Source organism: Jaculus jaculus, chromosome 5, assembly GCF_020740685.1.
Source record: "Jaculus jaculus isolate mJacJac1 chromosome 5, mJacJac1.mat.Y.cur, whole genome shotgun sequence".
NCBI lineage: Eukaryota > Metazoa > Chordata > Mammalia > Rodentia > Dipodidae > Jaculus > Jaculus jaculus.
In genome coordinates, this window is record NC_059106.1 from 54,846,356 (window position 1) to 54,874,355 (window position 28,000).

The 28,000-nt window shown below is 54.1% G+C and overlaps 1 protein-coding gene across 2 annotated transcripts; it reads right to left on the reverse strand.

The window, feature by feature from the left end:
* Nucleotides 1-5,817: 5,817 nt before the first annotated feature.
* Nucleotides 5,818-27,993, reverse strand: Wnt4 (Wnt family member 4). 2 transcript variants are annotated; one of them, XM_045149536.1, is made up of 5 exons: nt 27,917-27,993; nt 15,434-15,669; nt 9,527-9,658; nt 9,288-9,430; nt 5,818-8,636 (listed from the first exon to the last, which is right to left on the reverse strand). In XM_045149536.1, exons 1-5 carry the CDS (start codon nt 27,991-27,993, stop codon nt 8,169-8,171), a joined length of 1,056 nt encoding a protein of 351 aa, XP_045005471.1. In that variant the 3' UTR covers nt 5,818-8,168. The 2 variants fall into 2 exon arrangements, with proteins under 2 accessions (XP_045005471.1, XP_045005470.1); XM_045149535.1 differs by lacking the exon at nt 27,917-27,993 and adding an exon at nt 23,339-23,451.
* Between the last annotated feature and the right edge of the window lie 7 nt (nt 27,994-28,000).

Genomic DNA, 28,000 nt, shown 5'->3' on the forward strand with positions numbered 1-28,000 from the left:
GACTAGGCTAAGGCTTTTCTCTGGGCCCCTAGAGGGGGATTTACAGGATTGTGAATCGCAAGAAGAATGGTGGGTAGATTCCTTTATTCTGGAGAAGGAGGGTTCCAGAGTCCTAGCCATAGAGCATTGCAGAGCCCACTCCTGTGTTTCCCTTCCTTAGGGTTCAGCATCTCTCATATGCTTCTCACTCCAGATTGTGCTGCTGTCCCCCATCTTCACGCCTTGGTTCATCTGACCTTTGTTTAGTATTTCCCAGCTTCCTCCACGGAATTGAAGCTTTGGATCTGACCCTGAAGGAGTATTCAATTGTGGGGGTGAGGGAGGGCTGGAGGGTGTGTACATCTGGGCACATCCTTCTTTTTTGCTTTCTTTCCTGTGAACTGTGTCCTGCCAGGCTGAAGTCTTGCGAGCCCGACCTCAGACATGTACAGTACAAGGTTCACAGCAGTATTCATTGCTAATAACCATGCCCCAATGTGTGCCATGTGGTTTGCTAGTACTTTGCACGCTTTATCTTCATGTGCCCGGGCATTGGGACAAGGTTTCTTACTGTTCTAGAACTCAACCAAGTAGTGGCCACAGTGGGGAAGCAAAGGGAATGTCCAACCTTTTCTCAAGCCTTTCAGGAGGATTTACTTGAGGCCTTTTGCTGTCAAGGAAGGCAATTGTGTGTCTGCTTGTTAGAGTGGAGTTTCCCTAGCTAGTTTGCAAAAGAGAAGAGGCAGGGAGTTAGGGGCATGTTGGTGGGTAATGTAAGACGCCTTGAGAGATCATAAGATACTGTAAAGGACTGAATCTGGGGATGCTAACCCTCTAGCCATTAGGTTTTGATACCAGGCTAAGGGGCCCTTAGGCAGGTCTAAAGCTTCAACTGACAGAATTGAATAGGGCTGTGCAGTGAACCAGAAACCAGCCTATTCTGGCCTCACGCTGATGACGACTAGCTTGCTAGTGAGCCCCAGGAATACCTGTTTCTGTCTCACCAGCTCTGAGATTATAAGCGTGGACCACCATGCCCAGCACAAACTCAGGTCCTCATGCTTGCAAAGCAAGCATTTAGCCAACTGAGCTTTCTCATTAGCCTCCATATCCTAGGCTTTTAAGAGGAGAGGATTGATGTATGCATGTGTGTTGCCTCTATCAAATGTCTGGCTGTGGCCTACTGGTCCAAGTGGGAAGGGATGGCCTAGGCCAGAGGATACCAGGAGAGGAAATAATTGGACACCTCCCTGCATTTTGGTTCAATCTCCTGAGGACCCTGTGAGATGGTCCAGATAAGAGGCTGAGAGTCACTCAAGGCTCAAGTCAGCTTGCCAGGGAGGGAATAGAAAGGGGTGCACACCCACATCTATGCTGCTTCAGCTCTTGGGCTGAAGCTCTCACCATTCCTTGTCTGTTCTGAAGTCCCCTGTCCTTGTCCTCTTCTGCTTTGAATGATGGGCCTCTCCTCACTGTCAACCTCCCTCTTTGTGTACTGAAGCAGTCCCATATCTTCTCAGTCACTTCTGGATCTACTCCAGCTTCATGATGAATCAGAAGGGCAGCCACTCACACTGGCCTGGCTGTGATAACCATCAGCCATTCCTGAAGCTTCCCAGGTGGTTGCAGCTGCTGTCCAAGCAGAGGGTGGGAGAGGAAGCCCAGGCTGCAAGAGGTATTGGAAGGAGGGACTGGAAGACTGAAGAAGAGGGACCAAGCTGCTCTTAAGGAAAGAGCCACAGTGCTGGCAGATGACTGTCATCTGCATCCCTGCTGGTTCTCTTCAGTATACAAAACATGTCCCCCTGGTGCCTCACTTAGTGGTGTTACTGCTAGAAAGGTTGGATGGGAAGGTGGAAAATTGGACCTGGTCTGGTCCTGGCTCTGTGCTGTCCCTGTCTGCTTTTCAGGTGAGAGTGAGAGGTTGACCTGCTTCACGTACCACAGACTCCATGGAGCTGGCTTACAAGGAGGGAAGATGGGGCACCATGTTTCTAGGGCTCTGGTTAGGTGCTATCTTCTGTCCTGTGTCTTTTTTTTTCTTCAGTTTCCTAGTACAAGATCTTTTTTTAAAGTCCCTGTTTGGCTGAACTGAGAGGTAAAGGACTCATCATCTCATCTGTACCTTGTTCCAGGTTAGATATTCTAGAGCCATGTGTAGTGTGATGCAAGAAGGGTTTACACTGCATGTTGTCAGCCCTTTCCTGCTGTAGACAGAACCTGACTGTCTTGGAGCACAATCTAAAGTCTGCCTCAAAGCTGGATCAGGGTAGTGGGTAAGGCTGCTGTTAACCTGCTGTGACATCGTCAGTTCTACCAGTGCAGATCAGGCCTGTTCTCCCTTGAGCCTGAGGAAAGGCTGTCTGTGGAACAGCATGTAGGTTCATCAGAGGTCAGTGTAACCCAGCCAGGGTAGACAGTGGCTTTGTTAAGAGAGGATGAGCTCAAGGCTCTGGGGCCCTCTGGCAGGTCTAGGCAAGTGGAAGATGAAGGAAATGGAGAGGAAGATGGGATTGGGCAGGGGAGTCCTGCATCCTGACCAGAAGTCTGAAACCTGCACTCATAATCTTTATGTAAGTCTCTTTCCTTCTGTTGGCCTCAGTTTCATCTCTGAAGTGCAGGTAAATCATATACCTGCCTCAAAGCTAGCTTATCCCACAAGACATGTCTGTTTATGCTCAACTGTTTGCTTGTACCCATGACATGAGATAATACTGCAGGTGGTGGTAGTGTGGCCCTGATCCACAGTCAATGAAGTTCTCTGAAAATGGTGGTGTTGAGCACAGTGTTCTGAGAGGACTTGGCCCACTCAGAGGCATGGCTATTTTCCCAGGTAGAAACTCCAGGAAAGCTGTAATTCTGCAAAGTCCATTTGTGGTCTTTCACAGGAGCCTTTGAGGGGTGAGGATAAACGGTCTTTGGGTAGATGAGGAGCCCAACTTAGGGAAGGGGAGTTAGCTCGAGAAGATATCCAAGGTCTAGTAGGACTGGTGCAGGAGAAACTGGTCAGGAATCAAGAAGTGGGTACACAGAAGGGCCTTATTTCTCCCACTGATTGCTGAGTTGACTGAGGGCTCAACTCCTGCTGCAAGGTAGTTTGTGGCATAGCTTGTCCTGGCTTCTGGCTTCTGGCTTCTTTCCTTGGCACCCTTTCCTCCATTTACCAGTCTGTGGGCCTCAGTTGGTTTCTTCTCCTGGGTCCCTTTGCCTTCGTTTTGGGATTTTTGCGTCAGCCTCACCAGGTTTGGAGGGTGCTGATAGTTCTAGATTTTGGCTCTCCTCCGGGTCCTGTCTGTTCACTTACTAGACTGAGCTTCTTGAAGGCAGGGGCCAGGTCTGAGTTGCTTCTTGGCTTCCAACTCCAGTATGGAGCCTATATCCTTGGACTCAGACCAAAGGGTGCAGCTCCTCCTGGCTTCAGTTGTTGGGCTGGCCAGGGTGACACAGTCCTCCTCCCTCACAGGTGGCATGGGTGGGGGTGTGGAGCAGTATGCTGAATCAGAATATATGGTTCCTTGTGTCCAGCTTCCTCTTCTCTGTTGGCCCAAGGCTTGGGAACAGTGGCTGCCTTTCTGGGGCAGTCAGGGCGCCTGGCCAGAGCGTGCTCTGTCAGGTACTGTCAACCCTTCAGCAAGGCCTGGTCCTGCTCTTAACCTAGAGAAGGCCCTGGGTTACTGATGTTGTTCTTGGCGGACCACTGGGCCCCTCAGCAAACAGGGAGGTGAGTGTGCACCCGGCCTAGGCCTGTTTGTGTTGGCCTCACCAGGCGGAGGATTAGCTCAGCTGGGCTGCTAATTGCCTCCGAAGTGCCGGCCGGCTGGGATGCTGACAAGGGCTGGCCCTCCAGTCCCCTCCTCCCTAAGCAGGCACCATGCCAGCCTTGGGGCCTGGCCCAGAGGGCCCCTTCCTTCTCTCCCCTGTCAACGCCTGCTTGGCCTAGACCCTTGAGAGATAGGCAGGGGGTCATCAGAAATGGTGGCTCAGGAAGAAATAAGGGAGCTGCCTGTGAAATCATTGCCTGGGCCAGGACAGGCCATACTCAGCACCCTCTCCCACATTCTTAGACACCCCCACCCTGCTCTGACTTAGTACTAAAGCTCAGCACCTTCTCTTGTAGGAAGCTGCTGGGCTCCTCACCAGCTGTTGTCCGAAGGGTTCTCGGTGCTTTCTTGATTTTTTTCCTGTCCTGTTTCTTAAGTGTGTCCCCCTCCATCTTTCCTAACTCAGTTTCTAGCCCTTTGTCCTCACTAGTTGTCCGATATTTCCTCTCACTTGTTCTGTTCATGTGCTTTTGTGGAAGTCAGCCGTCTTTGGTATCTCCATACTTCTCATAGACAGCTTGCTCTCCTGATTTGACTTTCCACACCTCTCCCAGAAATCTTCAGGCCTGAGTTCCCAGGGCATCTTCCCAGGATGTGATCTAGCCTAGAGGCTGAAAGCCATATACCGCACAGGTGGAGTTCTCATGGCCTGCTCTACAGTTCTGACCCTGCACTTCCACTTAGGACCATGCTCCTTGGCCCTTTTCCTTGGCCTTGCCCTGCTTCATCATGGGGAGCCTCAGCTCAGCTCCTCAGCTGCTGCCTGGAGCAGCTTTTCTGACTGCAGCCCTAGTGTCCTGGTGCTGGGCTTCTCTGCTTCCCAGTCTATCCTGGGAGGTTGGCTCTCTTCTGATTGCTGAGATGGGACCAAAGTCAGGCCCCCCTGCCTCAGCTCCTAAGCCATTCAGTGTTGTCCTTGAGTTCCAGAGAGGACATTGAGTTGTCTAAGGTATAGTGAAGAATTGACAGCAGAGATTTAAACCTGGTTGGTCTGATTTTAAAGCTGGGAACCTTTATAGCATTTCTTTCTTTTTTTTCAAGATAGGGTCTCACTCTAGCTCAGGCTGACCTCGTTCACTATGTCATCTCAGGCTGGCCTTGAACTCACTGCATTCCTCCTACCTCTGCCTCCCAAGTGCTGGGATTAAAGGTGTGCACCACCATGTCTGGCTTTAAAGCTGGGTACCTTTTTGCAGTCTTTTCTAGGAAATGGCTGGGTATGGACACCTTCCCTTTTTTGAGCCACCATCCTAAGTCACTTACACCACCAACCCCTCTTCCTGATTTTGACCCTGATTTGAGGATGAAATACCCTTTTCTATCCATCTCTATCCCAGACTTATCCCACCTGTTCTTCACAAATGCTTATATGCCCCTGCTGTTCTGAATGCATGTTCCTTCAGCTCCTTACCTCATGAGGTGTTGGGAAAGCCAAGTTCAAAGCCTAGCTGCTGTGTTTGCTTGTGTGGGGGGGGTGGGAGGGGGCAGGACCTGGGGTACTCTTGGAAAGGATGAAGACTTTACCAGCTAAAATGGGAGTTCCTGAGAAATGCCCATGTGGTGCCTCAGCTGAGGGTTTTTCTTGCATTACTAGCAGTGCTTCATCCTGGATTCTGTTGCTTAAATGCACCTCTAGCCATAGGTCTTGGATTTCTGTGTCCCTGGTAAGAATCAGTTCCGTTTCATCATCTTCTGCAGAAAGGTATAATCAACTTATTTGGGTCATGGCTTAAATAGCCGGTCATGGCTCAGTGAAATGTAGATAGAGATACTGTGTTGGTGGAATTTCATACAATGTATTGGAAGGTCATTGTGGACCTGAAACTAGTTTTGCTGAAGAAACAAGGTGTGTGTATGTGTGTGCACACACTACAGAGGGGTGTCCCTGTATCTAGAATTTTCTTAGTAATAGAATTTTATAAATACTTAGCAAATAGTAATTGCTTCACCCACATCCTTCCCAAGTCTCTTCTCCCTATTCTATTTTTTTAAAAAAGTCACTGCTACAATTGCCAGATAAAGAAATAATCATTTTATCGTGCATCAGGCTATGTCATGGGGATGTCACAATGGCATTGAGCCTTGTATAAAAACTGGGGAATGGGGTGGGGTAGCAGCATCCAGAGCTGGGTTCATCCAGCCCTAGGCTTCAGAGGATACCACTTTTGCTTTGCAACAAGAACAGTGAAGAGTGGTTCAGGCAGGTTGTGGACTTGCTCAGTTTCCTAGGCCCTATTTGACCAAGAGTGGTGGATTATGTCAGGACTGTGCCAGCTTCTCTTTTTACTGGAGACATTTTGGAGATGGACAAGTCCAGGGAGGCTCCTTCCTGTGGATCCCTTTGGCCTTGGCAATGGTTCCTAGTATGTGGTCTGATGGACCTTGGTCATTCATACACAACAGAGCCTAGGAGGATCTTGGAGGAGCTTTGGTACCTACCTTCTTCCTAGGACAGTGTCCATCAAACCAGCAAGCAGCCTAGACTCACGGTTGCCCTGAGTGGGGAAAGGCTCAGCACTGTCTCTGGAGGAGGAAACTCCACTGTTTGCTGTGGGCCTGGCTGTGCTGGAGAGAGGAAGTGTTCTCCCTCGTGCTGGGCAGGCAGCTGAACTAAACACCAGAGGAGCAGAGAACCCAGCTGGGCAGCTGTGGAGACCCTTGGTCAGCTCAGCTTTCGTCCACATCAGAGACAGCCTGCCCAAGATTATGCCCACATTTGAATGTTGATCCAGCATCTTGCTTGGTTTTGGCCTTCTCCATGGATGGACAGTGAGCAGAGAGCTTGGCTGGGGGCCAAGGGTGTTGACCCTCTTTGTGAAGTAGCCAGCGCCAGGATGCATAAACCACAGACCCAGAAGAGAGTTTCTGCAGGCCTGAACCCTTATTTTGTATCTGGGATTTTGCCTTCAGACAACTCAGGAGCCAAGAGCTTGGGAGTTTGGAGCCCCAAGGGTGATCCTTAAGCCCAGAACCTCAAACCTGGAGACACCGCACTGGGGTAGCTTGGTGATCAGGTTGGCAGTGGATGCCTCTGAGGGCTGGGAACCCAACTGAAAAGCCATTGGGTCTGTGTGTTCACAGAGAGCTGGGCTGGGGTCTTGGCACTTCGGTTGGTGCACAAGGTCAGGCACAGTGCTGTGTCTTGGGGAATCCTTTTGCAGTGCTCTTGATACCTGAGGTCCCAGAAAGAGGTGCCGTAGCTACTGAGACTCATGAGTGAGCCTTTCAGGCTTGCCCTCTTCCCTCAGCCTTGCTCCCTCTGCACTTATGGCTTGTCTAGCCTGCAGCTTCTAGCTCTTGCTCCTCCCTCCTCTTCTAGCCGGAGCCCCTTTCCTAAGGCTCATCCCCAAGGAGACCTGCAACATCTGTGCCTTTGGCTCTGCCTCTGCCTAGCTCTTGTGGGGCTGGTGGGCATGGCTGCCTGCTATAAGGAGGGCATGCACCTTGCTGTTTGTTCCCAGAACTGCTATGGTCAGTGGAGATGGACAGTATAGGGCCTGGACACAGTGTTTGCTCAGTAAATTTTAAGTGAGCAAGATAAGAGGATGAGGGTAGGAGTCTCTGCACAGCCCGTTCCTGTCGCTCTGTGCAACACTTCCATTCTCACTTTTACAGCACTGAGAGGGCTGACTCACACAGAGGTGGGACTTGCTAGGCCCAAACTGGGATCTGATACAGGATGGCAGCCTAACCTCCTGCCTAGGAGGAACTGAGGAGTGGAGGCACTTTCCCCTTCCAATAGGAAGGCTGAGGCAGGTTGGGCTCTGGGGGTGGGGACTATGCTTTCTCAACCTCACCACACATGTATTCCTGCCTGGAAGGTGCCACCAAGGCTGAACATTAGCTGCCCATGTGAGAGTTGAAGCCTGCCTATTTCCTTTCTAAGAGTTCAAGAGGCAGGGTTACCAAGGTCCCTGTGTATGTGTAGAGTGGAGAGTAGCAAACTCTTTATTCCAGGCGATGTGAATTCCATCAAGATGGCACCTGTTGTCCCTGCCACAGGGCCATCTCTTTCCCTGTATGGTGGGGTCTGTAGTTACACCTTGTTACCCACTTTTTAGTCTGCAAGTAGAAAAGTGGACATTGATAACAGCCTAGTGGTCAGCAATGGCTGCATATAGACAGCCAGAGGCATGAACAAAGTCCCTTTGGTCAGTGGCAGCCACAAAGCTCAGGCTTTGGGGAGGCCCTGGTTGGTGCCCTTGGGGTCACCTGCCTGTTTTGGCAATAAATAACATGAGGACCCAAAAACCAAACCAAAACAAAAAATACAACCAGTATCTCTTGGGGGAGGTGGTGGGAGACTGTTTTAAATTATTGGCCTTCCCTGGGCCGCTTAGGTGGTGGTTGGGCGGCGGCCAGACACAGTCACCGGCACGTGTGCAACTCTACAAGCCGCTGGCACTGCCGGCACTTCACAAAGCAGCACCAGTGGAATTTGCAGCTGCAGCGTTCGGCCAGCTCTACCTGCGCCGTGTGGAAGCCCCGGCCACAGCACAGCAGCTCACAGCCGTCGATGGCCTTGGATGTCTTGTTGCACGTGCGGCCCCTGGTGCCCAGCACGCCGCTGCGTATGTCCTGCTCACAGAAGTCTGGGCTGGGCTCCAGGTATACCAGGTCCTCATCTGTATGTGGCTTGAACTGTGCGTTACGTGGGACCAGTGCCCTGGAGGAGCCCACACGGCGTGGCTCAACCTCAGTGGCACCATCAAATTTCTCCTTCAGTGCGTGGCCCACCTGGCGGAAGGGTGGTACAGCTCGCCAGCATGTCTTCACCTCGCAGGAGCCGGACACCCCGTGGCACTTGCACTCCACCCGCATGTGTGTCAAGATGGCCTGTGGAGGGACGGGCAGAGGGACCATCAGAGATGGCAGTGGAGCCTGAGAAGAGGGGCCCCTTGGAACAAACAGTGATGGTGGGACAGGGGCAGGGACATCACAACATCAAAGTCTGAAGTCTGATTCTGCAGGGTCAGAAGGGCTCACTCATGATTTGTACGAAGTACCTATGGGATGCTGTGCTGGGCCAGCAAGCAAGCAGTGTTAGGAACAGATGAATAAGATGCTGTCCTTACTCTTGGGACACCTGGAGTTGATGGAAGATAAAGTAAAGGGCAGTGTCCTATGAAACAGTGAGTGACAGGTGATGTGATGCAAAAGATTGCTCCACTGAGTCTCCACAGGAACCGTGGTAGTAGATGTCGGGAAGGCAGATGGTGTCACAGGTGAGCACATGATCTGTGGGTGGACAGGCATCAAATCCTAGCTTTTCAGCTTGTTGGAGTATGTATGTGTGACAGGGCTGGATACACACACTTGGACACAAATGCATGTAGGTGGGGCCATTCATACTGCTGTATTACGCTTGACACCCCCCCCCCACCCCAGCCTACAGAGGCACCCAGTGCTGGTGAGAACCTAAATGATGTTTCCTGAGTGGCTTTGTAGGTGGGACTGCTTTTGGGACCCTGCCTGTCACGTCCCTACCTTCCTGCCAGCCTCGTTGTTGTGGAGGTTCATGAGGGCCCGGCTGGAGGAGGCCCCCTTGCTTCTCTCCCGTACGTCCACAAAGGACTGGGAGAAGGCCACGCCATAGGCAATGTTGTCTGAGCATCCTGACCACTGGAAGCCTGGGGTGCAGGGGAGAAGGGAGGCAAAGAGGGCTAGGGTGAGTGTGGGTCTGGATTCAGGCTCCTGGCCTCCCCCCTGTGACCACCGGTGCTTACCCTGTGGGCTGACCCCGTGCACTGTCCGATCACAGCCGCACTTTTCCAGCTCACCACTGCTGCATGCCCTCGTCACTGCGAAGGCCACACCCGCTGAGGAGATGGCGTACACGAAGGCCGCCTCCCGAGTCCCTGTGGGAGGCAGAGGGAGGGCAGGGCTGGGTCCCAGGACTCTGTGTCTGTACCCTCTTGTGGAGAGGGAGAGATGTTTGGGGCCTGCCGGGGACCAAGGAAATCCTGCACCAAGGCACCAAGCAAGTCTCTGATCACCCCAGTAGCTGAGCCTCTTCCTGTGCTTCAGGCACCATCACACGTTTGTGTCAGCACATCCTCCCTGCAGCCCCATGAGGCAATAACATGTGATTCCCCCCCCCCCTTTATCTTTGTTTTTTTCTGAGGTAGGGTCTCACTCTAGCCCAGGCTGACCTGGAAATCACTCTGTAGTCCTAGGCTGGCCTTGAACTCATGGCGATCCTCCTACCTCTGCCTCCTAAGTGCTGGGATTAAAGGCATGCGCCACCACGCCTGGCATCATCCCTGTTTTACAGAGACGTTTGATGCATGTTGCCTGGTTTCAGGTACTGTGCTCTCTGTTCCTGTGGGGAGGGGGCACAGTTCTTACAATCTCTGCAGGAGACATGTCATTTTATGAAAGACCATGCAAGCTTGGAGATGAGCTGACTCAATGTTAAAGAGCCGTGAAGCCTCAGAGCTATATTGCTACCCCAGGCTTGGCTTCCTTTATTGGCATGTTCCCCCAGTGCACTCTGGGCTCTGAAGTGAGTCCCCTTTGCGATCCTGCCCTGACCCTTCCTCTGAGGCTGGGCCCATACCTGACAATGTCTTACTTCCTGAAGACGAAGTGCTAGCAAGCCCTAGCACCAGTTTCTAGCATCTGGCCCCTCATACTGGTAACTAGAGCGCCAAATAGCCACAAGCCCTCTAGTAGCTTGACCGTTCCCAATCTATTGACAGTAATCTGAAGGTTCCAGGAAGGTAAGGCTTGGTCCCAGTCACGTAGCTAGGAGGTGACAGGCAGTACAGGTCTGCCTGTCTCCTTTGCCACGGTTCCATCCTGCCCATGGTTGCCCAGCGATTCTGTTTTGGTGCCGGCCCTCCTCCCTGCCTGAATGGATGTTTTTATCCCAGGAACTGTGCCTGGGGGTGTAGCTGTTGCAGTCTCTGGGGGTGAGCTAGGGCAGCATGCGCAGAGCACCCGTACTGACTGGGTGTGTGACCAGACAGCGGGCCTTGCTCCTCTCCCAGGCCCTGTGAGGGCCTCTGTGTGCTGTGACTGTCCTTCTGTCTCTTGCCACGGGGTCTGTGTCCACAAGAGTGGTGGGGGTAGGCTTCAGCCTCAGGGTTGCCAATTACCTCTTCGACACCCAAGCCTGTGCTCCCAGCTGCCCCAGGGAGCAGTCACCACGGTCAGATGGGAACAATCACCTCCTCTGTGCCCGCCTGTGGACAGAGGCAGCAGGGCCCTGGCGCTGGAGTGGGAGGCAGTTCGGCCCCCGACACTCAGGACGGCCTGTTCTTAGTGTAGTTGAGCTGGGAATACCACCCACCACCCTTTCCACTGCCCACTCTGTTTGGTCATTTTGGGCCTGCATTGAGGGGCTTGGCTGGAGCAATGGAGCCTTGACAGCCTGGGATGGAATCTTCCCCAAGTTAATTGAGGTTAATAGCAGGCTCATGTTGGTTGGTTTTATGCTGTGGCCGCCCAAAGAGAGACGACTTCAGTTTCTGGTATTTCTGGTATTTCCAGGCCTGAACCAGCACAAATCTTTGCCCCAACAACCAAGGGGGAAGGGAAGTCTACGCAGGAGTTTGTTGGGGCTGATGGGCTGCCTCAGCTCTGCCCTGCATGGCCTTCTCTCCTAGGCTTCTCTTGGCCCTCAGGCAGCCCTAGTCCCCCCCCCCCCCCCCCAGCTCTTGTTCACCTCTGATCCTGAGTGATGGTGGTTCTTAGTTGCTTAGGGAGAGCATTGCCTCATTCTCCAAAGCAACATCCATCTGCGGGGACTCCAGGCTTCCTTTGCCCTAGCCTCAAGGGGACCAAGATCCCCATCATATCCTCTGCGAGTGGCCCTGAAGGACTCTGGAGGGAAGGTAATAACAAAGCCTACAGTTTACAGAAAGCCTCCTGTGGGCAAGTGCTTTCTGAGCACATGTATTGTTTTACATACTCTTCACAGCACTCTTGCTACAGACACTTCTAGTGCTCATTTTACGTGAGAAGACTGAGGCACCAAGTGAAGCAACTTTGATGATACTCAACCGGGACATAGTGAAACTAGAATTTGAATTTGGTTTGGCTTCAGGGCTTTTACCTTGACATTTTTCTGCCTTACAGAGACATCAAACATTGGCCCATCTCCTCCCACCTGCCATATATGAAGCCAAAAAAGAGGTTCCATAGGTCTATCCTTAATTTTAGGTGTTGCAGGGTAAGCCCCAGAAGGCCTGGAGGATGTGGGCACGCCCCTGTCCTGCAACAGTGAGTGGCTCCTCCAGGCTTCTCCCTTTGGCTCCTGTTTGACTCCCTGGCTGGAGCCTTGCTCCCTGGAGGGCTTTCTTTCCTCAGAGGCTGCTCAGATGTGGGAGTGCAGTGGTCACACATTCCTGGTGAGGTGCTAGGTACTGCACCTTGGACAAGTTCCAGCTGCTGGAGGAAATACCCTCACCTGTCCTGTCCTGGGCATGGCCTGTAGTCACCTTCCCTTTCTGCCCTGCCGTCTTTCACACCTATCCTCCTGGGTTGAGTCCTGTGTGTCCCTGTATATGATTTTAATGCCGTCTCTTCTAGAGGCCTGAGGCCGGAGATGTGGAATGATTCTGCAGATCAAACAACAGTTATTTCTGAGGGCCAGCGTGCGTGGGCCTTCCGCTATGTGGACACAGCTTGCAGCAGTCTTAGTATTTAGCTCTCTGCTGCCTTGCTGTATGGAAGACCATGCGAGCCTCAGTGGTCTCTCTGGGTTCTTCAGCAGCCAATAGCAGGGTAGGAACTGCAACTGAGGCTTGCTCGACTCACGGCCTGGGTTCCTCGGAGCACATCACCCCGAAGGGACATATTCTGGCCTCTTCTATGCCTGAACTCCACCTGAGCCAGGCTGTTTGTGTATGTGGGTACCTGAGAGCTGGGGATGAGAGCCTGCCTGCCTTCCTCTCTGTCTTTTGAAGATGATCACTGCCTGTGAGGGTGGGCTGCTCTAATCAAATCAGGGCCTATGCACTTTCCACACATAGGTCACTGAATCTTGGTGACTGCCCATGAGGTATGCATGTAACAGATGAGGACACAGAGGCTCAGAGGGGTGGTCACCTGCCCTAAGTCCATCTGCCTGTGCACCCTCCTCCATCCGCCCCTGTGGCTACCTGTGGGCCTGCCAGAGCTAGTCCTCTGCTCTCAGGCCTCAGGGGGACAAGTGACTTTTCTCCTGGCATAGTGAAGAGGGATTTTACCATTTAAGAGGGATTTTACTGATGCTAAAAAACAGATACAAAAAGGAGGAAGGAGGTGGGTGATTGGAAGAGCTCAGGCTCATCCTCCAATTATGACTCCCGTCCATCTGCTGTGACCTACCTGGCCTCAGGCTTGACCAAGACACTTAGACTTTGGTCCCAAGTAGCTTCACTAGGCCTGGTAGAATTCTTTTGTCTCCTACAACTTGCCGACAGGGCTTTTGGGCTGTTGCCCTCAGATGAGGAAGATATGACTCTACAGGGTCCCAATTCCCCAAATGGCTTCAGGCTGGCATTGACTCAGCCCCCCGCCCCAATTTCCTAGTCTCTTCAAGTCTGTGCCTCTGATTCACTGTCACTAGCTGGCATCCACTGACTGCCCTCCATGCCAGGATTGGGCATTGCTGGGAAACGGGTACATGAGCCATCACAGTTGCCTGGAAAGAGCTCAAAGGTAGGAGGTATGAAGAAACAATGTGAGCACGGATGGTTGACACAAACATGCATGTATATCTGTGTAAATAGTAAGGTGGCTGTGTTGTACACAGCTATAATGTACACAGCAACGAGTATCTAGGAATTGCAACTTATTTATATAAGTACAAAATTATATCTAAACAAAATTACAAGAAAAGACCCTGCCCCTCTGGTTAAGGACACAGTGCTCAAAGCAGCACAGTGGCTCATGCCTGTAACCCGGTGCTTGGAAGGCAGAGGCAGGAGGATACGGCTTTTTCTTTTCGCATGTATATGTGGTGGTATGGTGTGTGTGCACGTATGTGCACCCCATACGTGCACTGCAGAGGCCAGAACATTTGTCCTCTGTTACTCATCTGTGTTTCGTGGAGACGGAGTCTCTTGCTGAACCTGGAGCTGCTATTTTTGGTCAGACTGGCTGACCAGTGAGCCCAGCAATGCTGTTGTATCTACTTGTCTCCTCCCCACCCAGCCTTCCCTTCCATGGTGCTGGAGTTACAGGCATGTGTGGCCAGCCTAGGTTACACAGTAAGGTAATGTCTCAAATCAAACCAAAAATGCCACAGAGGTTTAATGCTGAGGAAAGAGCTAGGAGCAAGAGGGGTGAGGGGCTTGGAGTGAACTGCTTAGATTGAGAAGAGGTTGGGGATTAGGTGGAAAGTCATAGGAGTGTGACAGGCCTGGCATGGGAAACTGATGATCTGTCTGCCACTCTCTCCAAAATACACACTCTGAGTGCCCACCATGAATGAGGGGCTTCCCAAGAGGAATACCTACAATTTGAGGCTGGCTGCCGAGTCTTGCTGATGAACGCTGTGCCCTGGACAGCAGCACCATTATCCCGTGAGAGTCTTCAGTGCGGACTGCTCACTGGGTCTCTGCCTCTTTGAGAGCAGCCACGTTCAGCAAGAGTGCCAAGTGTGATCATGTCTGCTGGCCCCTGCCAGCTCCCAGAATGGCTTCCAAATTTCTATCACAGTTGGTTTCCAACAACATCCAAATGGTTTGCCACAAGCCCAGCAGCCCTGGCCGCCCAGGCCCACAGGTGCCAAGACAAAGGTTGGCCCAGGCAACTCCTTCCTGCTGCCTGAACAAGTCAAAGGGCTCTGTCGACTTGGTGGCTCAGAAGTGTCAGCTTCATGCTCAGGAAGTAGAAAAAGGCAGCTGGCTTACAGCACTTCCTCGAGGGCAGGGCTTGACCCGGTGTCTCGAGGAAACTTCCAGTTCCATAGAACCTTAGCTATACCCTGGCCCACCTCCCTGCTTAATGCCGTCTCATGTTTCTAGTCTCAGCTGATGGCCGACTGCTTTGGCAAAGCTTTCCCTGAGTACCCCCGGTACTGGGCAGGGGAGGCATCCAACTTGCCGTCCCATCCTTCATGGCATTTTTCATCATAAGTGGGAGCACAGACACTGCATGGTCGCACATTCTAGCCTTGCCACTTTCTGGTTCTGTGACCCTCCACACACTACTTAACCTGTATGTGTGCTGGATTCTTCCCTTGGCGTGTGGAAGTCCTTCTCAGTGGGCCGATGAGTTCATGTTCCTTATGACACTTAAAACTGGCTCACGGCTAGTGCCTCAAGTGTGTAAGCTCCTTCTGTTGTGCTGTGGTTATGAACTAGGCTCCAGTCCCCATGGCCAAGTACTCAGTGTGGGAAGAGTCCAAGGGTAAGGCTGGGAGCCTCAAGTTGAAGCTTGGCTCTACTTTTCATCCTCCGAGGAGCAGGGCAGGTCAGTTCTGTCCTCCCTAAGCCTCCATCCTCCCTGGTGGTCCCCACCCCTTACTCACCTCTGTCTGGGTCATCCTCCGCCCAGCGTTCCCCCACTGTGTTCTTAAGTCCCTTGCCCAGTCCCAATGCCATTTCGGCTCCCGAACTGACTCGGCCCAGCCACTCCGAGTGTCACTCTCAGCTGGTGCTTTATGCTGGCCTCCTACAGCCCCCGCATGCCCCCCTCACCTTGTGTCACCACCTTGCCAAAAACAGGCAGGGAGTCTAGTGTGGAGCAGTTCCAGCGTCGGTTCCGGAACTGATACTGGCACTCCTCGATGGCCAGCTGGGCGCCACGGCGCACCGAGTCCATCACCTCCAGGTTCCGCTTGCACATCTGCACCTGCCTCTGGATCAAGCCCTTGAGCTTCTCGCATGTCTCCTCCTCGGAGATGCTGCCCACTGATGACAGCTTAGCCAGGTACCTGGGGAGAGAGGGTGGGGTGTGACACAGAGCTGCCCCAGCTTTCCTTCTTCCACGCCCAGGTCTCTGGAGGTTTGGGCTTCTCTCCGGATGGAAGGATAGGCCTGCCCCCCTCCAGTTCTCAGGGGCTGATGATTTGTGTGCACACTGACCCAGGGCCCAGGACAGTGAGGCCAGAGCTTATCATGTTTGCTGAATGTGGGAATGAATGGTAACCAAATTGAAAAAGAACACAGGAAGGCCCCTAGAGGGATGACTTAGTGGTTAAGGCACTTGCCTGCGAAGCCTAAGGACCCAGGTTTGATTCCATAGGGCCCATGTAAGCCAGCTGCACAAGATAGTGCATGCGTCTGGAGTTCGTTTACAGTGGCTGGAGGCCCTGGTGTGCTCATTCTCTCTACCTGCTTTTCTGTCTCTCTAATAAATAAAATGAAATATGAAAAAACGTAACAATATAAGAAAAGCTAGTTTTATTGTCCCTAGTTGTCATTGGCCAGTGAGTCCCCATTTTAATATTTTTATTTATTTATTTGATAGAGGGGCAGAGGCAGAAAGAGAGAGAGAAAATGGGCACACTAGGGCTTCCAGCCACTGCAAATGAACTCCAGATGCATGTGCCACCTTGTATATCTGGCTTATGTGGACCCTGGGGAATCAAACCAAGGTCCTTTGTCTTTGCAGGCAAGTGCCTTAACTACTAAGCCATCTCTCCAGCCCGTGAGTCCCCATTTTAAAGAGAAAGAAGCTGAGGCATGAATAGGTTGTATTATGTGCAAGGTTACACAGTGAGAGGTGGGGCAGGACTTGAACTTGGTTTTCTCTGATTTCACAGCCTTTGGGAGTTGCAGTATTCTTTTATGTGGCCCAAGGACTGGGTCTGACAATGTGAGCAGAAGCTGCCGGGAGCTGGGTTCCCTCAGCCAAAGGATGCTGGGCGAGGTGCAGTTAGTGGGTCTCTTCTACCCTGGAGCCGTGTAAGCAACAGCCACGTTCTGCTGGTCAGGCATGTGGGTTGGACTAGAAGGATGGTTCTTGAGTCTGGCTGTGCCCTGGAAACATCTGTGGGTTCTGTGGAAAGTACAGGCCCCACCTCAGGTGAGCTTAGTGTGCACCTGAGTTTTGGACATGTCCCTGGGTGTGCCCAGAAAGCTACTAGCCTGGAGAGTAGTCTTGAGTAAGTTCTTCTGATATTGCCTGCTGAGCCTTAGATACTCCTGTCCTCACTGTGGCCTCAGCCCCCAGAGGAGGTACCTTCACCTCCTGCCTGTGGGATTGAGTCTGGCTCTCCTTATTCATAAAGGAGTAACAGCTCCGATCCCAGAGGGCTTCTGGGAGGAATGAACGTGATTGGATATGCTGATGCATCTGGCCCAGCTGGGCACATCCCAGGACCTGTCCCTGCCAGCACAGACAGTCCAGTGGAGGTGGGTGGTTTTAAGGCCAGGCAGCCCAACTTCCTCTGGCTCCCATGAATTCCTTGTCTCCCAGGAGCCCTTCTTTCCTTCCTCTGCCTTTCTTATCAGGTCCTCTGGAGGGTGTCTGTGGACCAGCAGCACCCTGACCAGCCTGGCCCTCTTGGAAGGGAAACAGGCTTGGAAGATGGCGAAAGTCAGGGGAAGGCTGTGTCTGGAAGTGGGGAGCCTGGCTTTTTAGCCCTGCCTGCGAGTCCCCTGCTTGGGCTGCTCCAGGATGGTAGTCTTCAATGGAGTCAGTGCCACGTGTCAGTATTAGCCTGCAGGGGGCGCCAAGAGCTCAGCTACTGGAGGTGTGCCAGGTTCATGTTCCCATGGTGTCCTTCGTTGAGGGGACAAGGAGTCTAACATTGGGTACTTTTCTGCTTCCACCCAGGCTTGAACTGTCAGAAAAGGGTCAGTACCCTTATCCCTGAGACAAGAACTGTGCCCAGAACCGGGCTCGTCTCCCTCTGTGTGAAGGGGGTCAGGCACTCGGGCTGGTCTTCTCCAGTCAGAAGGAAGAACAGGCTGGAAGGCCTGGTTGAGCCACCAGCCCATTGTAACCAGGGGTTTGTCCCTTCCCACACGGAGTCTGTCTCTTTATGGGTGTGATGAGCTAGGAAGTGTGTGTGACCTTTCCCACTGTCAGAACTACAGTCCTTCTTCTATTCCAGAAGAGGGAGTATCCAGGTCTCAAGGGCTTGCTGGTCCCATGCCACTAAGCTGGGAAGTGATGGACTCGAGGAACGAGGCACTCCTCCCCAGGCTATGAATGCAATAAAGACACAGGCTGAGATGACAGTGGCAAGGGGCTCTGCTGGGCTGCCTTGGCTGTGAGTCACTGGGACAGCGTCCAGGAAGAAGAGGAGAAACTGATGTTGTGCCAATGCCCACCGCCTAGCCCTGTTTTGACCTGGCACAGCAGCTGCCCCTCCCATGCATGGGAGGCATGGCCCACCCTTATTCCTGCTTTCCTGGATCTTAGAGGCTGGGTGGGGGGTAGAGGGGCTGGACGCCAGAGCTGGGCATCTGTGGAGAGGGTTAACAGCCTCAGAATCACCAGCCTTGGCCTGCATTTGGTTCCACTTGTCCTGGGGTCTGGTTGGTACCACACAAACAAAGCTAACTGAGCACTCTGCCTCTCTAGAGGTGAAGCAGCTTGTCTAAGGTCGCCTAGCTGGTGAGCATGGAACAGCTCTGACTCTGCTTTCTTTCCTCCCCTTGATGGCTGTGGGTCTTCTCTGCTGGCTTGCTGGGGTGGGGTGGGGGCTGAGCCCTTGGCTTGCAGCACAGCTGAGGGGCTCTGTCCCGAGGGGTTCTCTCTGCTCACCTCATGGCAGAGTCTTCGGGGTAGGGGGGACCAGGGGTGAAGAAGAAAGATGGGGCAGTTGAGGTCTTAGAGACACTAATGCTGGGCCCAATTGCTCCCAAGGGCCTCTGGAGTCCCCTCCCAGTGCCCTACAGTGGCTCAACCTTTCCCCCAGAGACACGTGTGCCATTCACTGACCCAGGAGCTGAGTCCGGCTCAAATATCGACTGCACAAGCCGTTTCTGGGAGAGTCAGAGCCAGGGCCTGATGGGTGTCGGCTGCTGCTGGGCCAGCCGGCAGTGGAGGCCGACCATCCCTGCTTTTCCGGGCCTGGTTGCATTGCCTCTGTTTAGACCTCTTCCTGCCGTTGCTGAGTACAGGCTTAGCAATTGACCACCTGCTGCCCAGGCCACCCAGGACTCTAGCTACGGCCCAGCCGTGCCATCAATCAGGTTACCCTACCAGCCCAAGCTACCCCTGCTGCAGCCACTGGCCAGCTTGTGCCCTGGCTTCTCACATGGGGGCTGTGGGTCCCGCAGGCTCCTCCCAGGAGGCCCTCCCCGCCACCGGCTAGTGCGTAGCCCCTAGGAGGCCGGAGGGCCCTGGCCCTGCCAGGGAGATCAGATCCTCTCAGCCACCTGCTGTTTTCATTAGAAACTAAAATTAGCTGGGCTTGTCCCAAGCTTTTCCAGGTTTGCTTGCTTTTTTCAACAAAATATTCAAATTTCTCCAGGAGAATCCACACCTCTGTGACTCCTTCCGGGTACTCCCTGTATGTCCAGGGGAGGGGGGCAGGGAGAACTGCGGTGGTGGGGAGCCAAGCAGGCCAGTGGCACTGGTCCTGGCACTACAGTGTCCAGGTGGGGGCTGGGACACCAGCCCAGGCTTCTCTGCCCCCTCCTTTGGCCTCCCTGACAGCCTGGGCCACATTTAGAGCCTCCTTAAGAGTGCTTGTGCCCGCCATACCAGGGAGGAAGGAGGCCAAGCTAGAGGGAGGGGGTGCCCGAAGGAAATGCAGTATCTGCAGGAAGCTACCTTGGGGGAGAAGCAAGAGGACCAGACTCCATCCTGGATGGCGTTCTTATGGAGACCCTTGCCACAGCCCCTCATTTCACATCATCCCTCTTTCTCTAAGTTGTCTGAGTAGAGGCTGTCCTGTCCTCCACTGTGACTTGGTCTCAGAGACCCTTGTCCTCCTCCATGCAGGCAGCGTGATAAAGGGTATGTACTTGGCGGGCAGAGAGCCTGATCATTCCCCATCTCTGTGTCACTTGGGGCAAGTCAGTGAGCATCATGGAGCCTTGGCCTGCTCCTAGGTAAAGTGGAGAGATCAGTGGCTCTCCCCTTAGGAGGTGCAAGCAAATCGAATATGCCCCTGGCAGGTGCTGCTTCCTGCCTAAGCACTGTGAGGCTTCCGCACCTAACCAGCTGTTCTCCATGGTCCTTACCTCCTCCCCACTCACCCCAGGCCCCTCCCAAGGTTGCGCCCTGTCCCAGAACCCAGCCAGACTGCACAGGACCCTGGGCATGCTTGGCTTTGGCTGGGTCCTCTCAGCTCTCACAGACTGAGCTGAGACCTGGCCTTGTCTCGGTCGAGTGCCCTCCCTCATGAACGGTGATGATTACACGATTTCAGACAGGATCCACATGGCATCTGCCCTACCCTGCAAGGGTCAGGGGTGTGAGGGATGGTGCCACCCTGGAGATTAGGGGCTGGGGTCTCTGGGCTGCAAAGGGCTGGGGCAGGGATGTCCAAGATGAGCTCAGGTGTGCCAGTGGGACACTTTCAGCATGAGATAGCTGTAAGTAGGGACCTTATGATCACTTGTCACCTGTGCCATCAGTAAGTAGTCACACGTCTCAGCGTATCTGTATCACCACAGAATAGGGGGGCCAGGCGAGGGTCTCCCCTCCCTAACCCTTCCCACACAAGGGCACTGCGGTTAACGCTCAAGCCAGTGCTATAGGAAGGACTTGAAAACAGGCCTTTCTGGCTCCTGGCTCAGGGCGCTGGCTGCTCCATCTCCAAAGATGGCTTGGGGTTCTGAGGGTAGGACAGCCTGATGTCATTAGAGCAAGGTGGCCCCATTCTTCCCTGGACCAGTCTCTATATAGAGTCCTTTGCCTCTAATGGATGAAGGGTCCTATGAGAGTATGTCTTCATGGCTATGTGGCCTTTCTACAGTGTGGCTTGGGTTTGTGGTCTCTGTAGCCATTGGGGCCAGGAAAGGGGGTGTTACCACTGGCCAGAATTCCTGGAGGGCAGCCAATGGGGAGTAGCTAGCATTGGCCACCTCCGCCCGGCCTTCTTCCTGTCTTTAGCAGGGTGTCTAGTCAGGGATGGATCTCAGTGCCTGGGCCAAGCCGGCAAACGGTGTGCACTTCCTCGGCAGGAGAGAAATGCTGGCCTCCCTTGGAGCACACACCCCTTTCCAACACCTTAAGGGGCTCCCTTTCCTGTCTCCTGGGATTCCTAGCTTCCTGTATGCCCCACCTTCAGGAGCCCTAACACATCTCTCTTTCTCATTTTTAAATTAATTATGAACTACTGTCTGAACAAATTATCTCCTGTCCCCACCCCCGTTCCACTGAAAGCTCTCCTTGGTGTAGTTATTGGCATTCACTGTGGGGTTTCCTTTTTTAAATTTTAATTTATTTATTTGCAAGGAGAGAGAGAAATTGAGAGAGAGAGAGACTGATTGTGAAACTGGATGTGTTAGGTCCTCTTGCCACTGCAAACCATGTGCACCTGGCTTACGTGGGATCTGGAGAATCAAATCTGGGTCCTTAGGCTTCATTGGCAAGTGCCTTAACTGCTAAGCCAGCTCTCCAGCCCCCCCCCCCTTTTTTGATAGGGTCTTATGTAGGCCACACTAGCCTTGGATTCACTGATTACCCCCTGTTGCTTACTAGTGAGCATTTTACTTCTTGATAGCTCTACCCATTGCTATTTGAAAGACCCCCATTCTCATTTTCCATCTCCAAGAGGAGCAGGTGGTGAGTGACTTGAGGCCAAGAAGTCACTCAGACCTGGGCCTAGATAGCTCAGTGCTGTGCCAGGATGTAAGAATTTCCTTCTGCCTCCCAGGCAGGTGTCCTTGTGCGGCAAATGGGTGTCAAGTTTAAGGCACTTCCTGACCTCACCTTGCCCTCTGATTTGGCTAGCCAAGAGCTCCTCCTTTGAAAAAATCCACCAGTCCTCCTCCCTAGCCATCCTTTCATGCCCAGTGGCCATGGATCCACTAAACATCCTCTCAGCTGGCTGAGGAAGACTGGAGGTGGGGAGAGAAAGGACCAGAAAATTGCCACTGAGGAGCCCAGCACCAACTCTGTAGGCTTCATGTTTCCAGGGAGCTTCTTGGCCTTAGGCCAGTCTTGGGGGAGCCTGTGGCTGAACCTTTACCCCGACCTGACAGGTCAGGTGGGCAAACCTGAGTTCCTCCCTTGCCCAGATGCTCACCCTCTCCAGCACAGTGTGGGACCTCCAACTCTACCGTGAGTTTGCTGTGGGACCCTAAGTGCCTGAGGTATGAAGGAGCGAGCTCAGGATGCCCCTGCAGGGAGGCTGGAGTCCTTGACAGATGTCTAGGATTCATCCTGAAGTCAGAGGTACCAGGACAGCGGGGCACCCATGACTCTCCAGTGTGTAGCTTTGAGAGAAAAATCTCTTGGAACCTCATCCTGGAATTGCAGGGCTGGAGCCGAGAATAGAGTCCCGCAAGACAAAGGCTCCTAGAGGTACATCAATAATTCCCTGTTGGGATGGGCCCCTTGGAGGATGCCTGTGAGCTGACAGGAGGTTCCTCCCCACCCCCTGAGGATGAGGCTGCATCCCTCGGTCCTCCCGCTTCTCCTTCCCACCTCCCTTTCTCTCAGGGAAGACCACGTCTCCCCCCTGGAGCTGCAGGGGGTCTGACTTGGAGGCGCACTTCTGAAACATAGTTTGGTTTCCAGTGTGCCAGAAGATGGGGGAGGTGGAGAAGGGCTACACGGGAAGGGGAGCTGGAGGGGTCACGGCAGGGAGCGAGCTTCTCCCCGGGGCTGGCTGAATCACAAAAGATGCGGCTCAAGACTCAGAGATAAAACCTGGCAACTCCTGTGGAAATCTGGAAGGAACCACAGGTCGGGTCGCAGCTCCGCCTTCCAGCTGCATTTGCAAAGCAAAGCCGCCGCGGCTTTTGCAAGCTTGCTGGGAGCAGAGGGGTGACTGGAGGGGCCAAACGGCGGGTGCTGTCATCCCCCCCCCCACCCCGACCAGCGGCTCCCTGGCCAATCTCTGCCTGGTTGGCTCAGCTTAGGCCTTTTCCTCCCCCCAGGAAGGAACAAGAGGAGGAGGCTTGGTGCAAAAGCTCAACTTCCCTAGCGCACCCACAGGGCCCGAGGTGGGCGAGTCGCAACAGGTTTGGGGAGCACGGTCTTGTCAGATGCTTGCGGAGTTGCTCAATTGCTAATCTAGGGTTGAGGGAAGAAAGTCAAACCTTAGCAGACGGCTGGGTCCAGGCTGCCGCTTGAGCAAACCCCTCAGGCAGAGCCTGGTCCTCCCCTGCACCCGCCGTGGTGCTGGTGGAGCTGGGGAAGACGGGCTGGCTGGGAGGGTCCGTCCATCAGCCAGGAAGGCATCGGGCTGCAAATCTGCACCGCACAGGGCATTTTAGTGTCACCTGAGCTTGGTCTCCTCCCTGCCCAAAGCCTTGGAAGGTGGGTCACCATTTGGCATTCTCAGCATTGATTAAGACCTTCTTTCATCCAGCCATGAAACAGTGGCTGAGCACCTACAACCTTGGCAGGGGTGTGCCAGGCTCTGAGGGGGGGGGCGCACTCAAGAGGTATGTGTGCCATAGCATTGACCTCTTGAGCAGCTGCAGCCCCACAGCTGAGCTATGTTATAGATAATAGAAGGTGGTTACAAAGGCGGGATGAAAACCGAGACTTGGACATGTGAGAGCAAGTCAAGTTCAAGATCTTGCTTCCTTGTGAAGTCGCTGCACCTCTGGGCTTCTGACATGGGACTGGAACTCACACGCCTTTGCTCTGGAAGGGGAGGGGAGACAGGAAGAATAGTGGGTGTACAAGCGTTCTGAAACCATTCATTCACCAGGTGGGCTTGGGGTCGGGGAGTGCTCTTTGCCTTGATGGGACATTTGCCAATGTCTGTTGTGGGAGGGGCAGGGAGGACGGTGCTACAAGTATACAGTGGACAGAAGCCCATCGTGCTGCTGAACACCCCGCAGGGCACAGGACAGACGTGTGACAAGGTACAACCCAGCGCAAACGATCCAGGACACCAAGGCGGGGAAAAATCCCAGTGCAAATTGTAAAGGGATATTGGTGTGTTCACAACTCCCAGAGCATGGGAGGGAGCTCTAAGGCAATGAACGGGCTTTCACTAGAGGGCAGGATGGGCTGCTTTCCAGCTGGGGACCCATGAGACATTCCTGGGTGAGACAGGCCATTTCTTCACCTGTAGGGCTGGCTCTGCCTACACCTGAACTGTCAAATTCTGCCTCACTCAGCCGGTGGCCTGAAGAGTCACGCAGCCCCACCAGGCAAAAAGACGTGTGGAAGGTTGGCATGAGGATGCCAGGCCGTTGCGGGGAGGGCTGACTTGCAGCCAGTAAGGTGCATGTTGCTTCCTTTCCGCCCCCATATCTACCTGTGTTTCCAGTAACCTGCCTTCTGGTCAGCAGGATGCCCATGAGCCAGGATGGATCCTCCAGGCTCTGTGAGGCTCCTGCGGTGCCTTGTTGAAGAATGGACATGCTACACACAGCCCAGACTACTACTTGCGTAAAACCACGGGGCCCTGACAGGACAGTCTGGGACAAGTGGGGCTTGGGAGCAACCTGAAGGCTGATTCTCGTTGGCATCCGTATAAATTGGACATGACCGTGGTTCACTGACAGTAGCTGCCTGGGTACCATCTCGATCAGCGTGTCTGGCCCTGTTCCCAGCATGCCGCACACGTGGACGCCCTCCTCACCACTTGAACCATCTGTAGTCTTGGATAGCATTTTACAGATGAGAGTCAAGGCACCTGCGCAAGATCATTTAACCGGGCAGTGGAAGGGCTGGGGTGGGACTCTGGGCTAGCTGTCACCAAGACAACTCTGAGCTGCTCTTCTGCCTGTCTGATATCAGTACGGACTCCATCTCCTCACCTACTGGGCTTGGGCTAGGGTCCCACTCAGCACACCTCAGCGTATCTACCCTCCTCTCTCCCTAGTTTTCCATGTGACGTTCAGAATAAGCTGCACAGGCCACCCAGCCCGTGGCGTAGAGCTGGGGCTGGAATTCAAGCCATCCAACTCCTGGTGCCAGAGGGAGTGATCCAGGTGAGCCCAGATCCAGGGCAGCCCCTGGAGGGATGAACCCAGGCCTTCCACTGTGAAGTGCCTCTTCACCCATCCCTCCCTCCATGGCAGGATCTGCCACAAGCTGCCAGTTTGCTCTAGGTGCCAGATAGGAGCCTTATCATGAGCATCTAGCTTCCTGGGGCTTGCCCAGCCTCCAGCTTCTAAGTCCTGCCAACTCCCAAGTCCATCATGCTCAGGAGCTGCGTGCACAGAGACGTCAGACAGCGCCGGCCTCCGACCAGCCAGTGGCTCATCCTGGACAGAAGCCCGGCTCTAGATAGCTGGGATACCCAGTCCTTACACCTCAGTCTGTGCTGCCGGCCATACTTTTAGGCCAAGGCTTTCAGTTTGGTACACAGTGAAAAGATGCAGTGCCACCATGTGCCTAAGTGGACAGCTGCCTACCAGAAGCTGTTACTTTTACAGGCAGATTTAAGTTAGATATCTCTGCTAATTTTTAAAAAAAGTTATTTATTTATTTATTTGCAAGCAGAAAGAGATAGAGAAGAGAAACAGAAATAAGAGTGAGAATACACATGCCAGGGCCGCTAGCCTGCAAACAAACTCCAGATGCATGTGCCACTTTGAGCGTCTGGCTTTACGTGGGTAATGGGGAACTGGACCTGTGTGGAGCCATCTCTCCAGCACCATCTCTACTATTGGCTAGGTAGGTGGCCTTGGCATTGAACTCTGTAACCCCAAATCTTCTCATCTGGAAAGTGGGGTTCTGATGTAGTCAGGATTTAGATAGGGTGGCAGAAGTTCTTATAAATTTATTAGTCTGGTGGTCCCCTAGCTTCCAGGCCAAGTCTCCCAGGGATGGCCCCAGTGGGAGCTCAGTAGTGCCCCCAACAGCTATGGATGGCACACACCATCCCACCTGTTCTGCTTTTGCATCTATACTGTCCTACCCAAGCTACTGGGAGGCTAGACTGTGGCACCTGTCTCCCTGAGGGCTGGTCCAGTCCCTGACTGGGGATGGCGGTGGTCCAAGGCAATGACCCTAGCTTGGTGTCTCCCTTCGAGATCTTCTCTGGTTCAGTAGGGTTCTGGGAAGCCCCTTCCTCCTCTGGCTTTGGGCTGAGTAGAGAGACCCTTGGCTGGCAGCCCGGGTGGAGCAAGAGTGAACTGGGTCATCCGAGCACGGCTGCGTGGCAACGGGAGCCATCACAGTTGCAGAGAACAGGTTTGCCAACCTCTTTCCCCCTCCAGGCCGCCCCTTCTCACCCACCCCCCACCGCGCAGGCTCGTGACCGGAGTTGCTGGGAATTCCCCATGCTTTGCACGACTGAAGCTAGCTGGGACTGCCTTCCTAGCTGGGGTCTTGGGCATAAATGTGACAGGAGGTGAGTGGTAATCCCACCTGGCCCACGGCAGCTCAACTTCAGGATGACCCCAGGGAAGGGGGAGAATGGCACTGCCTCGGGGTCACAGCACTTAGGTGCAGTCCTCAGCTGTTTCGCAAGTAGCTTCCCTGCCTTGAGCCTCAGTTTCCTCGTCCATAAAGGCATCCAACGGACTAGGCACTCCTTGAAGGCCTTTCTGTTGCAGATGTTGCTGTGTTCCCTGCAAAGTTGGGCCATACTCCAATTGCCACTTTTTTCTTTTTTCCAGTTTTGGTGCTGGGCAGATCAGACCCAGTTCTTGTTTCTCCTGATGTTCAGGTGTGTTTTAGAGACTGCCCGCTCCCCCATCTCTGGACTTAACGCATTTAAGACACAGCTCCAGGGACCCCAGACTCCTCCAGTCCAAATCAGATCCCCTCCGCAGCTCTTTAACCCAGGCCCCCCTCAGGGAGATGGCCTACAGGAGGTGGAGGGGGAGGGGGCCGTTCCCTGGTTTCTGTCCATTCCGCCACTGCTCCTGAAGTGTTAATCAAATTAAGACTCCAAGAAAAACAAAAGCTCTACAGCCACTTTGGGCTGCCTCGGAGTAGCTAGCTCTGGAACAGCTGGGAGAATTCCACATCACCTCAGTCTCCCCAAGCTCTGGGTGGCTCTGACCCCAACGAACACACTCCTTCCAGCCTACAGGGCCCCGGCTGGCCACAATGACCTCATAGCAACAGCCATTGGGCACTCGGGGCAATTTCATGGGAGATATTTGTTCTTTGGTCTTGATGCAGAGAGAATTTTTTCCTTTCCCACTGTCTCCATGGAAACCCCAGCTACACTGTTGGCTATCCCCCTTCCCACCTCAGGCTTTTCAGATCAATACTCGAGCTCTGGCTCCCCACTGGCTGCCCGCAGCGGATGGGGGCAGAGCTCTGGGCAGGAGAAGTTGGGGCCAGGGTGAAGCTTGGGCCATGGGGAAGTGTCACTGAAGAGGGATGAAGCCTGGGGTCCTGACTCTAGCTCTCGGTTCACCCACTCAACTCACGGTTCATCCCCTTAAACCTCCTTCTGCCCTTTCCCAGGAAGCCTCCGCAGCGCAGACCCAGTCCAAGAGGAGCAAGCAGGTCACCTCCCCTTCTCTCTTAGGCAAGACACAGGGAGGTGAATGGGGGCTGGAAGAAGTTTCTTCCTGCCCCAGGGAAAAACGAGGACCGGCCAGAGCCGGTCGCGGGCTCTCAGAGGCTCGATGTCCCGGACCTTTCTTTCTAAGCCTTCTCCCGCCCCTGAAGCAGAAACAGGTCCCTGCACGCCTCCAGCCCAGCCCGCAACGCGGCGCAGCTCGGCGCGGGGAGCTCGCGCCCAGACTTCATGGGGATTAACCTGCTATTATGTCCCGGAACCCTTCCCGGTAATAGGCTTCCGAAGGCGACCTGTCAGCCCCGGTGAGCTGCGCCCAGCACCCCTCCTGGGCCACCGCCTCGCGCTCGCACCCCCTTGCGCCCTCGGGCGCCCAGGGCCGCCTGTGGGTGCGGACACCGCCGCCATCCCGGCCCATCCAGGCCAGGAAGCTGGACTCGGTCAGCAGGGGACCCAGGGTCTCCAGAGGAAAGCCCCGGGCAGGGGTGGTTGCCGGAGAGGAATTGAGCGATCCTCGGGTCCGGCGGCCGAGACACCTGCCGGGCGCCCCCACGCCCTCTGCCCCGCGCCGCCTGGCACCGGCCGCTGCCCCCGGAGCCTGTCCCGCCCCGCCGCCCCGCCCGGCCCCGGCTGGGCCCTGCCGGGTCCCGGCCCGACTTACAGCCAGTTGCTCGCGGCGGCGGAGAAGACGGCGAAGACGAGGAGGCGCAGCGATCGCAGGCACGAGCGGGGGCTCATGGTGCCG

Excerpts from the sequence above, each read along its gene's own strand:
- Wnt4 (XM_045149535.1), bottom strand. The coding sequence starts at position 23,436 with ATGTCAGAAGCCCAGAGGTGCAGCGACTTCACAAGGAAGCAAGATCTT. Across the intron at positions 9,659-15,433 it reads TGGCAAGGTGGTGACACAAG|GGACTCGGGAGGCGGCCTTC; the intron begins GTGAGGGGGGCA and ends TGCCTCCCACAG. Across the intron at positions 8,637-9,287 it reads ACAACGAGGCTGGCAGGAAG|GCCATCTTGACACACATGCG; the intron begins GTAGGGACGTGA and ends GTCCCTCCACAG.